Source organism: Sinohyriopsis cumingii, chromosome 1 (assembly GCF_028554795.1).
Source record: "Sinohyriopsis cumingii isolate HCF-2022 chromosome 1, ASM2855479v2, whole genome shotgun sequence".
NCBI classification, from domain to species: domain Eukaryota; kingdom Metazoa; phylum Mollusca; class Bivalvia; order Unionida; family Unionidae; genus Sinohyriopsis; species Sinohyriopsis cumingii.
This window is the reverse complement of record NC_142961.1, coordinates 163,225,376-163,238,740: the sequence shown is the minus strand read 5'-3', so window position 1 is coordinate 163,238,740 and position 13,365 is coordinate 163,225,376. Positions and strand designations below refer to the sequence as shown.

Sequence of the window (13,365 nt, the reverse complement as noted above, 5' to 3'; positions counted from 1 at the left end):
GGAGATACAGGTTGTATATTTATAAATGATCATAATTTTTACCTTTTCCACCACCAACCCACCAACTGCCTTGGCGCATAGCTTCCTATGTTGTAGTTATTTTGTAACATAACTTGTTGTAGCTTCATATGAATTTCTCAGCAGTAACATTGTATTATGTAGGGGTTCACACCTGTACTACACAAATTATTCAAGTGTCACATTTCTTTTATATCTTTGTATCCTTTGTTATTTGTATATATTTGAAAACATTTTTGTAAGAAAATGTCATGGTTCTTTCTGTTACATGTACATTATGATGGGAGCTTTAAGTTTTTCAGCAATTCAAACACAAAGGTCATTAAAAATATTTGAGATGTCAGTTGGATTATCGGGATAAATGCCCTCATGATTGAGAGATAAAATTTCAGTTTTGCTCTTACATTTCCCTGCACCAAACTCTTTCCTGATAGCTTTCAGGTTATTTTGGTTTTCATCCAGCACTTTTTTGTAGTGTGCTTGTTTGGTTTGACGTACCATTTTATTAACTTTATTCCTCCAAACTCAATATTCAGTTTGATTTCCTACTGAATTTAGTTGGTCTCTTTGCTTTATTGCTTCTAACATTTATGGGGAGATCCAGCCTGGCTGGTGATCTTTCTGCATCCTGTGTGTTTTTGAAGGGGCATGTTTGTTCACTATACTGATAAACAGATCTGTCCAAGTATCTAAAACATCATCAATATCTTCAAATATTTGGACTGTATTCCATGGAATCTGTTTCAGAACTTCCAGGAATTTAACAGAATCAAAGTTTTGAAAAGATCTATAAGTAATGGATTTATGAATGTTATTTTGTTATTGATTTGCCATTGACTTTATGTGTTAGAAAAATTGCAAAGTGGTCACTTATACCAATCTTTGGAACCATTACTTCCAAAACATTTTTTTGTATTGGTATAAATATGATCTATAAGTGTTTTAGAGGTAGATGTTACTCTGGAATGATCTGTAGCCAAATGGATTATACAGAGAAATCACTGATTTACCCACTGAAAATATTTATGTCTTGGAAATACATGTTTTCCAGATGTCAGATATCAATCAGCATAAATTTGTCAATTTCATGTCATTTGTTATTAGCAAGCAAGCTGTAAATACATATGCAACTATGGTAGTTAAGACAGTTCAAGTCTGAACTTTAAATATTTGAGAATTGTCCCCTATCAATACTGTTTACTTTAATCAGCTATACAAGATAATGTTTACAATTTATGTCTAATTTATGTCAGAGTAAGCATTCTCACTGTAGCATTCAAACGTCAGATTTTTTTCTCTTAATGCGGGTACTGAATCTCAGAATCAGAATCTCCACATGTACTCAAACAAAAATTGAGTTAACTGTAAATATCAAACGTACATTGTTCACCAAGTAGACTCCCCTGCCTCTGGAAGATGCCACAGGTTTCACTATCCAAGGACCTTTGTCCTTCAGAAAGGCAGCTGTGGAGAAAGAATTTACAATCAAAATTGTATTACAGAAGTATGTGTATTCCCCACACCACCCTCCTCATTGTTCTAGAATTACTTATGATCTGTATATTTGCTTTCTTAAGTTAAATAATAATAATAATAATAATAATAATAATAATAATGACTTTATTTAAGGAGGGTAACACAATTAGATGAAGAAGTAATCTACCTTGAGGCCCTCATACAAAGGAACTTATTTATATTCAAACGCACACATACACACGCATCAAACCTATCATCTACATGTACAGGCACGATATATTTACTTTCTTTCCAAACACCAGATGGATACTTGCCTGTACATATTGAACCTACATAGTCAATATACATGCAATATGCAATTAGTGACAAAACAGATGAGTAGTGTTACAAAATGTAACAAGAAAAAAGTGATGACAACAAGCTTTAGAAAATTTAACAATAATTTATTTCCCTAGAAAAACAAGATAAAAATGAGAAAAAGAACTTATGGTTTTATGAATCAAATCCAAACTTAATCCAAGAATTAAAAAATAGAAGTCCTATTTTTAAAAAGTCCTAGATGAATCTGAGTTTGAGTCCTGATGAAATCCAAAATGGAAGGTGATGATGTATGCTGTGGTCAGTTTTGTACTGATGTGTCAACAGTTCTTTGTTGAATCAAAGAAAATAATATTCCAATTTGGATTCTGTGTAAATTTTGATAACTGTCTTTGTCCAAGAATTAATTTAGAGCACTAGTATCTCCAGGGAAAACAAAATTGTAATCCAAATAAATTAAACAAAATAATTAGCCCCAAAACTGGTCACAACATTAAATACTTAAGCTTCTCAATTGTTAAGGCACTAATAACTATTCTTTCTTAAAACGTCAATAATAAATCTAGCTACAATGCAAAATAGATGCCCCAGTGTGGGTCAATCCTCAGGAAAGACCTAATTGATACATGTTATGTGTCATGTACTCCAAGTATGGCCTCGATTCCACTTTATGAATCTTACTCTGATAAAGAATAAAACAACATTAAAAAGTTGTTTACTACAGCTCTTACTGGTTCTGATTCCATGTCAGGAACTAGGTCAGCATTAGATACAATGTCTCTATAATGTTGTTTACAACAAAAATATAAAAAAAAGTCAGAACTGAACAATATCAAATCCAGTAAATATAGTTACATTTTAATAGCATATAATAGAATATAAAAAAATTAAAACTAACAAACAAACAATTCAATTAAATCAAATATAAATTAAATCAAATATACATAACAGTAGTACATTTAATGATGCCAAGAGGCATTTATGAACACAAATACAAATGTTAATGGTAGTGATTCATATGACAGAAAGAGAGATGGAAAAATGAAATGAAAATTACTTACAACAAAAGTTGTGGTATTCACTTGGCAGTACAAAACTTGGAGGGATAATATCAAAGTTGTTAAAACCCTGTAAAAAATATTAAAATCTAAGGTTTTGGTAGGTACAATTGCTTTGTTTTCCTTACACAGGACTCCAATCTTATTTAATTATTCCTTCCTCCAAATAAAAGTGAAGGGCCAGAATTGAAAAGAACATGAGCACAGTCTGGCTCCAACATATCTTCCTCCTTTGATTAAACTCAGAGAACAAGAACATCAGGGAAGGGTTGGAGGTGGGAATCTATGCAGTAGCATATAAGTTTTACATGATTAAAATTAATTTTAGCCACCAAAAGCTACATTTTAATAGCAGTAATACATTAAGAACTACTACTGCACTGCTGAGTTTACCAGTGAGGAAAGAACCTATGGCCTGAACAAAACTGATATAGAAAATAATTGCACTTACCCTTATGGAAGGATTGTTCACTAATGTAGACTTCTAGAAGGTTGGTCTACATGCTGTACCATCACTATAAGACCTAATGGAAATATGCTTTTAGTCTGGTGTGCAAAGGAATGAAGGTAAAAGGAAGAAATGGTATTGTGAAACCACCAGAAGGATGACTCTCATAACATCATCTGATGAAAAGAGATTCAAACAAACCCAAGATGTAATAATAGGACTAACTCCATGAACTTTAATAATTTTCAAGGAAGAAAGATCAGTGAGGGAATGATGAGCTATCTTGTTAGTGAGCATAGTCCATGTGAACTGGTAACCACTGAAATAACAAAGGAATAATACTGAGCTAGAAAGAGACATGTCCAACCTTTCCTCTCCCTTTATAGCAAGCCTAATAAAACCATAAAGCCCTTACTGGGAGTCTATCTTAATTATCCCCAGTACAGATACAACTGATACTGGGGATCTTAGCAAGAAATGGAGTTACTGAAGCTAGCAGACTCTTCACTAGAAACCCAGGCTGGTTAAGAAGAGAAACCAAACTGTAGTTACTACTGAACCATAAACAACCTTTATCCACACACAAGGAATGAAGCTTGCTCCTTCTCTTCACTGGCACTAAGGACAGCAGAAAAACTGTTATGGGTAAGGTTCTCAATGGAAGTGTCACTCAACAGTTTGTAAGTTGGTTTTGACAATATCCAAAGAGCAAGATACTAGTGAGCAAGATACTAGTCCATGAAATAGCTGAGGAGGTTGAAAGATGAGTATCTTACCCAATGGTGCAACATGCAGAGAACTGGACAGCTTCAATATAGCCCTTAGTAGTGAACACAGAACATTCTACTTTCTTGAAAAGGAAGAGTATACAGTCTGCGACTGCACTTAAAGGGGCAGCTAGGATCAATGTGTTTCCTACTGTACCAGTTACAGAAGATTCTACACTTTGCATCCTAAACCATGGAAGCTGATTGCTTCTGGGCTTAGATGATGCTGATCGCAACCTTGCTCAAAAACTATTCCTGGCAGTTGATTGCTTGAGATGAGCCTAGCATGAAGGTAAAGAATATGCAAGCTGTTGCAGGAGACCCACTTTGCTGCAACAGCAGGTCCCTCTGTGGTAATCTCCTGGGTTTGTCTACAAGCTGGTTAATTAGGTCACAGCACCATGACTTTAAGACCACAGGTGTGCTACCACCGAGAAGTGGATGTCCCGACCTGGTGGAACACCTGTGGAGTTATTTTGAAACATGGGAAGGCACACACATACAGACAATCCACTTCAGACTGAAGGCATCTACTGCCCAGGAACCATGGTTTGGTATTAGAAAGACATAAAAGGGAAAGCTTGCTGCTCAATCATCATACAGAACAAATCCACTAAGGGTCTCTCTGGAAAAGAGCATCTGCTACTGATTGATGCACAGCACCAGACAGACTATCTGTCTAGCTATTCTTTCATCCCAAAATATGGTGGACTCAAAGAGTAACCACCTACTAGGCTGTACATTGGTGAAGGTTCCAGTCTTCCAAGCAAAGAGAACAATGCCCATATTTCCAAGTTGTTTATATAAACAGTTGCTTTTTCCTGAAACCAAAATCCCTGAAGAATTATCTCTTCTGGCTCCAGGTGAGCACAAGTAAAATCTTCCTAATGCATAAGAGTCAAAGAGGATGGGGTTGGGATGGGGCTTAAGGTGTCAAGCCAGAAAATGACCTAAATAGTTGGAGGAAGAAATCAGCAGCTGGAGTGTACAATGTGGGGGTGGGATAGATCACCTTTCCTGCTACCATGCAAACTCCTGGCCCTAGAAAAACTTTCGTGTAAGCTCCTGGATGATTACAGAGAGCAGGAGCAGCAGATGATCTGGACAGGAGGAGGCCCTAGAAAGTCTCTCATAACTAGAGAGAATCTTCCAGAAAAAAAATCACCAGATGATTTATGATACAAGTCTCAGGGAAAGATGAGGTAAGTTAATTCTCTGCCTTATCGACTGTCCAAACTTCCACCTCCTCCAACACCAGATTCAACAGGTGGGAAGCATGGAACCCAAGTAGAGGGGGAAAAAAATGCAACATCCTTTTCTCATTTGCATCCATCATCAAAATGGAATGAACATTATTGTCCTGAGCTTGCTCTTGAAGAGAAACAGGACTTTCCTTCCCAGTTTCTTTTACCAGAGAGGGAAACATGGATATGGGTTTCCATCATCTTGAAACTGCTCACAATAGGTGATGGGACTAACCCCACTAGCTGTCCTTCCAGGCAAATGAGATCACTGATGCCTTCAAGACTGTCTAGAACAGGGGTCACAAACATGCAACCCCCAGGCTGCATGTTATTTCCTGTGGCTCACAGTGACACATAATGCAAATTTTTTCTTCACAGCCAGACAGTTGTGATATAATTTGATTGTTACATCGTTTACTTCTTGCTTCCAACATTTTAAGTGACTACATTTTATATGAGCCTCTTTTGCTGTATAAAAAAGTTTCACTGATGTGGCCTTTCAGCATCCCTTGTGGTGATTTGTGTTTGAAACCCCTGGTCTAGGTGAGTGGCAAAACCATATTCTTTTATGTTGAACAAGGCTGGAGGCAACGAATCAGGTGAATGGCCTGCCACATCCACCCAACCTTGAAACCAGGGTATCTATGTCATCATGACAGGTGGAATATAATCTTCATTTCTCAGTGTGAGGGGTCACCACATCCCATAAGGATTAAACAGCAACATAGGGAAGGAGGTGATGCTGATCTGGTCCCCATCCCTAGCTGGGTGAGTACAACTCAACTCTCAATCCCCATAGTGATTAAGAAGAAGCAGATGGTCAGTGGGTGTGTTGACGAGATCTCTGTTTGCAGACCAATAATTGAAACCTGGGGACTGGTGCTCAAAGCTTGTTGACCAGCAGATGACCTATGTCCACTGCCTTTCCTGTGCCCACACTTTCCATACCCTGTGACATGTTAATCGCTGAAACAAACAAAAATTTCCAGGAACCCAAACAGGGCAGGAAATACATTTCCTTGCATTGATGTTTGAAGAGATTACAGTTCACTGAAGCACTGACTGCTAAGCAAGGCACAAAACAATACAACATTATCAGAAGGAACACAGAAAACACTCAGCTAAAGCATGGTCTGAGAAGATACTCATCCAATACAAAAGGTATGTGGTTGGCCTAAATGATGTTAAATGACGACATTGAAGGCAAATTTTAGTGAGTGGTCTGATACATGTGTATTATGCACTTAGTGCAAGGTAAAGGTGAAGAAGATATTAAATATATATGGGTTATGACAATGGAGTCAAACTGGAATAATATTCCTTTCAGAAAACAAACAGAATGCATTAGCTGCAGGTATGTATTTCTGATATTAAAATAACACATGTAAATGAATGCAATTCATGCAAAATATTTCAAAATATAAAAAATGTCATCAATGCAACTGAAACTGTAAAGTATTCATTATCAATCAGTTTATAACAAAACTAGTGAAATAATAACTTACTGGGAATTTCGTTTTCACATTATTTGCCTAATAGTGGTAGCAAATGGACATTCCTTGAGCACAAACAATACATGTAGCAATAACTATTTATTCCTTTAAAGTTTGAAAATTAAATTTTTTTAGCAAAGTTATTTATTACTTTAGTGTCAGTGAATAAATGAATAGTGAAACATGGTTCTCACAACTATTTTAATTTATATGTGTAACTTTTCAAAGTTATTTCTGATGATAAGGAAGCCATCCCAGCACTTCTGAAAGCAATATTAGTCTGTCTTCCTTGTCTTATAATTGTAAAAATATAGTCATTCTGAAAACACTAGTGCATAAATACAATTCTTTCAAAACAATATGAGAAAATTACAAGGCTTGAAAATATTATTTTGGAATAAATCTTTTGGTGTCCATAATCAAAAAGTGTCCAAATAAATACAGAAAATACAGTAGTTTTCTTCTGAAGAATCTGCTAGACAAGAGACTTCCTTTCTGCTGAACCCACCTTTTATTAAGCTGGAAAGTAAGAGACTTGAATAATGAGCTTAACCTTAGCAAAAGTAACACAAAAACTGCAAATGATACACCATTTCATGACCTTTACCCTACTAATGACTTTGAGCTTTGAGCCAGGGACTTAACTACTGTATGACATGGTGTGAACCTAAGTAAAGTTTGAAACAGGCTAAAGTTTCATAAAATTATCTTTGTTACACCCATACATAGATGAAGGTCATTGATTTATATTTTCCTTGTCATTATCTTGACCTTGAGGCAGGGGACATACCTATGGTATGTGACATGCTGTCAGATCATGATATATAACTGGTTAAAGTTTCATTACAGTTTCTTAATTGCTTCAAAAATCATATTTCTTACAAAGATATAAGTCAGTATTGCATATTTCCTTTGGTGTTACCTTCACCAATGTTGCATGAGGTGTGTCTATGATATATGGCACATCATTTTTAATGGTACATAACAGGCTAAAGTTTCATTAAAATATATTCAATGGTTTAAAAGCCGTACACCAGACAAAGATACAAATGTCGCAGAATTCCATTTTCCCTTGCTGCGACCATGACCTTGAGGTAGGTATGTGATATGTGACACACTATCGAGTTATGATATGCACTCAGACAAAGTTTCATTAAAATATCTTTAGTGGTTCAAAAGTTATACTCCAGACAATAATACAAGTCACAGAATGATTTAAATTTTCCCCTTTCATGACCAAGACCTTAAGACAGGGACAAGTCAGTGATATGTGGCATAATGTCAAATTATGATATGTAATAGGGCAAAGTTTCATTAAAATCTCTCCAACCATTACAAAGTTATAGCCAGACAAACAAATCTTTATGACCCAATGGATGGATAGGAGTACATGCCAACCATTACAAAGTTATGGACCTGGGCCAGACAAGCAAATGTTTATGTCCCAATGGATGGATAGGACATGCCAACCATTACAAAGTTGTTGGCCAGACAAGCAAATGTTATTGGCCCAATGAATGGACAGATGTGACAACCATTACAAAATCATGGGCCAAACAAGCAAATGTTTACAACCCAATGGATGGATAGGGCATGCCATTACCCAACTGACAGAAACTTGACTAAAATAATTCTGCAAGAATAAAAATTTATGATTTTTAACAACAATAATAATATACCTTTAATCGCTGCATCTTTTGCACATTTTTGTACAAATTATCTTTCCTTGTGAGCTCATATGATCTGAAATAAAAATTATTTTGTGTAATATTACCATAAATTGTCCTAAACATCACAACTATGAATCAATTTCTTTCTAAAATAACAAAATGTCTGAAACTTAGTTTTCTCCATGTGACTATTATGGGAATGAAAGCCGTTTCACAGCAAAGACTGATGACTACTTAATCACCAGTTTTTTAATGCAGGTAAAAGATTCCTAAGCTATGTCTCAACTAAATATTTTTCTTCTGTCAGGTTTAAAATAAAACTTGATATTTTGTCTTTAAATTCTGTGTACTATAAAATTATTAAAAATTTTGAAAATAAGATGTCTGGAAAATTGGAGGGTCCATTAGTATCTGGTTTAATTACAGTAATCTAGTTGAAACCCATGTGAGCTTTTTTTCACTTCACATGAGGATCTTTATACAAACATATGATATCCTCCACACGGGTAATGGACCAATCAAATACACACTCAGGTAACTGATCAATCAAATTCCTACACCTTGGTAACTTATCAATCAAAATCCTACACACTGGTAACTGATCAATCAAATTCCTACATATTCATAACTGGCCAATTAAAATTTAAAAAATCACACGAAGAAAGGAATTAGATATATATGTATCATACTCTCTGTCCCTTTGGAATCTATATCCTAGGACGACTGAAAACTCCCAGTCAATTTATAAATTATCATGGTCATTTATACTGTACCTGGGAAAGTGGTTGATTTTCTGGAACTCTGTCATCCTACTTAAAGTGAAGGCCTTGAGGTGAGCTCCTACCCAGATAACACTGAAGTCTGGGCTATTGGATTCAGCTTCTTGAAAACCATGGAAATTTAGTATTGTACGAACAATCTGACAATCTGTTTTGTAAGCCATGTGATATCTCTCTGAAAAAAGGATGCCAAATTCAATCACTTATTCAAGATACGAGTCAGCAATCAAGAAAGAAAGTTATGAGCATTATTTTGTTAAGCAACAACTTCTGCAATCATATATACTTAGGCAAATTTAGCAAAATATAAAACTCGTATAAATATTCTTCACAGTAAAGACAATTCAGGTTAGTATACATTTAGTCAATAAGGAATTTGCAATACACTTGTAAGGACTAGCTCATATTTACTAAATTGAAGCAATTTATTATGCTGCAACACTTTTATTTACAATATCTTTTTTCTTAACTAATTCTAACAACTTGATGATGTTGCAAATCTGGAACACCCTAAAGGAGTAGCTCTGAACATTCATAACATACAACAGAGCTGAAGTTATCTGACCCTGAATTTTAAAAAATTTTTAGATCAAAAGAGACCAGAAACTAATGGAAATACAGAATAATATTAATATTATATAGAAGAAAATCTTATTCTGAAGCATCATCTAGGAGCTGAATTTATGTGACCTCGTATGCAAACTCTTGACGTATGACATTAAAATTTCAACAACCACCGTGTAATTCAGAAGATACAATCTAAAAAACTCAATATTGGACATCAAATTTTTAACCAGCACTGTGTAATTCAACAGATGAAATCTAAATACTCAACATATGAAATGGAACTTTCAACATAAACTCATTGAATTAATATGAAAATTAGGAATTCTCGGCGTATGACATTGAAATTTCAACCACCAACGTGTAATTCAAACGATACAATCTAAAACCTTGATGTAGAAAATATAACTTTCAACCACTACTGTTTAATTCAACAGATACATTCTAAAATCTCGACCTAGAAAATGGAATTTTAAGGACAAGCATTTCTGATACAACAAGTGGAATTGAAATTCTGGACATATGACAGTAACATTTCAGTGGCAGCATTCTGATTAGACCAGCTTTTGTCTGCTACGGTGTCTCATACAATGCTCTATTTTGTTGTAACTTATGATGCCTAGGACTTCATTTTAACAGTTCATATCTGCAGTACTATTGTAGCGTTTTTCAAAAATCTTCAATTTACGTGAATGTTTAATTTTAATATTCTATTGACTGAAGAAAAAACTGTCATGTGATATTAATTATTTTGTCAATTCATAATTCACAAGTGTTAAATAGAATACGACATCTGTGGATTGCATACGTTATATCTATTTATGTATGTTTTTTTATTATTCTGAAATGACAAATGTAATGTAGTAATCATGAGTTTTCTGTGAAAAATCGAGAGATTTCACAAGATTGGGAGGTAGGTGTGGAAATACCCCCAAAATTGGGAGGTTTTTCTCCTGGCTTGAGTAGTTAATGGGTATGAACTGTACGGACTTGTGGAATTTTAGTCAGGGCTAGTGCGGTTATTTAAGTCACCAGCCTGGGGCCTGTGCCTAAATATAACTTTCTTTGAGCACTGACCAATACAGCACATAAACTATACCAGACATGTATAATTACTATCAGATTTGTCAATATGCTAACTGTAGCCTGCATGTAAAATACACTGTAATTGAATCCTAAGAAGGAAGCTTCTTAATGTTTAAATTAATTACTTTATGATTTCTGCTTTGCACATTTATTTGTGGAGAGGTGGGATGTGTGTGAAAAACTAATGCATAAGTTATGACCGATGAAAACCATTCTGAATGCCTTTTTTACCTCCCTGGTAATGGATATTGTTTCACACACAAGTAGGTCCCTGTTCTAGTCTCTTCACCCAGAATTCAGTATTATCTGTCAGTGTTTCAGTGTTGGATGTATATTTTCAAGATGTTAATCCTTAGGTGGTGTGCATGCGCATGTGTGTGTGTGTGTGTGTGTGTGTGTGTGTGTGTGTGTGTGTGTGTGTGTGTGTGTGTGTGTGTGTGTGTGTGTGTGTGTGTAGGTAATGAATATGCCATTTCCATATAACATGACTGAACCTCATCCTTCTTAAATGAATTTATTGCATTGTGGTAAATTTTTAAGTTTTACATTGGGCACCTTTACTTAATCTTTATCACATTTTTGCACAGCACACAATATATCAGTATTTATTTCACAATTACATTGCTTTTTTTAAAATTCCAAAATATGAAATATGAGCACCTTCTTACTGTTGTACTTTTCTGCTGTCAGGTCTAAAAGATATTGTTAACACACAATTCAAAAGATATAGTTATGAGCATTTGAATGTAGAACCCAAATGTGGTCTCCTCCTGTCTGTCTCACTCGCCATGTTTCTATTTGTATTCAAGGACTGGCTAAGTATTGCATCATGGGACCACATGATCTGTCGTCTCATCAAAACTCAGAGAAACTCTGTAATTTATGGAATCATGGTATCTTCCACGCAATATAATCACTACCTGCCTACAATATTTAATTTATAAACATTACAGTCTAATTAAAATTTGTACATAATTACATACATACAAGGACATTTTTTTATTTCTGGTCTCCTTTAAGTTAATAAATATCATTTTTGCCATCCTTTCTAAAAGTTTCTCAATTGTTAAAACTCTAAAATGATCCAAACCACTTGCCCATCTACTGAATAAATTGAATATTCACTGTTGTCACCTCCAGAAAATGATTCGTTTTTACCTTGTTTCCCTGCAAGTCAATATTATGTCCATTACCTGCAAGTCAATATTATGTCCATTACCTGCATGTCTATATTATGTCCATTACCTTCATGTCTATATTATGTCCATTACATTCATGTCTATATTATGTCCATTACCTGCATGTCTATATTATGTCCATTACCTGCGTGTCTATATTATGTCCATTACCTGCATGTCTATATTATGTCCATTACCTGCATGTCTATATTATGTCCATTACCTGCATGTCTATTTCATAATATATACTGTACACATGAAAAATGTAATATACAATACAAACCTCCAACAGTTTTATGATTGCCTCTTTTATTAAGGAAAGCTTCTGGATTGAAAAGTATGACAGGGGTCTTCTTTTGACATCCAGTCCATTGTATATTCTCATTACTTATGGACCTACACACAAATAAGATGTTGGATGGGCAATTATTTCATAAATGAAAACCATTAAACAAAAGTTTAAAAAAATTCCTGAGTCAAAGTTTACATGATTAATGATGATAAAATTATATATAAAAATTTCTCTCAATAATGCATGTAAAACAGAGCAATTAGTGAAAGTATGCTTAGGCCAGGATGAATGGATGGATGGAAGACATGCAAGGATGGATGAATGGATGGATGACAGACAAAGGATGAATGGGTTAATGGATGGATGAATGAAGGACCAAGGATGAATGGATGGATAGAGTGGGGAGCTATTAAAAGGTGAACAGTTACAAGGAACAACTATTAAATCTCTTTATAAACTAACTTGGGGTTTAGTCAGCTAGGGCAAAGACATGTACCAAAGTTCAATTAACAAGTAATATTTCAGTAAACTGACAAGTGAAGTTACATAATATCAGTAAAATGACAAATGAAGTTCAACTTTAGATTACACTCTGCTGAATATCACCCCCCCCAAAAAAAAAAAACTGCCAAAAGATTCCTTTAAATTTACTCAGCATTCTAATAAAATTGCTCAAAAGAAAATCTAAAAATTCAGATAATTTTAACAGGTGAAGTAGAACACATTCCCTAAACTACACCTTAAAATATGCTAGGAAATTTCAACTTTCCTTGGGTCTTCACTGTCAAATTTGGAAAAAAATGTTTTAAATGTTTAAGTGATAATTAAATTATAACAAATTATCTCCCAATATTCAGTAAAGACAGAAATGATTTAATTTCCATGCAACTCCTGATTTTCTACTTCTTGTAGCTAATGGTACATTGAAGTATACCTGAAATTCTCATGTATTATGAATAACATTATTTAAACAT

At 34.7% G+C, this 13,365-nt stretch overlaps 1 protein-coding gene across 1 annotated transcript in view; it reads right to left on the bottom strand.

The window, feature by feature from the left end:
- Window positions 1-13,365, bottom strand: part of LOC149808285 (tubulin polyglutamylase TTLL5-like) — a 121,214-nt gene that overhangs the window by 91,461 nt on the left and 16,388 nt on the right. The window contains exons 3-7 of the mRNA XM_089966531.1: window positions 12,383-12,495; window positions 9,266-9,446; window positions 8,502-8,565; window positions 2,874-2,940; window positions 1,400-1,482 (exon numbers count right to left, since the gene is read on the bottom strand). Of these exons, the coding sequence (XP_089822657.1) occupies window positions 1,400-1,482; window positions 2,874-2,940; window positions 8,502-8,565; window positions 9,266-9,446; window positions 12,383-12,495 (508 nt within the window). The remainder of the gene's footprint in view (window positions 1-1,399; window positions 1,483-2,873; window positions 2,941-8,501; window positions 8,566-9,265; window positions 9,447-12,382; window positions 12,496-13,365) is intronic.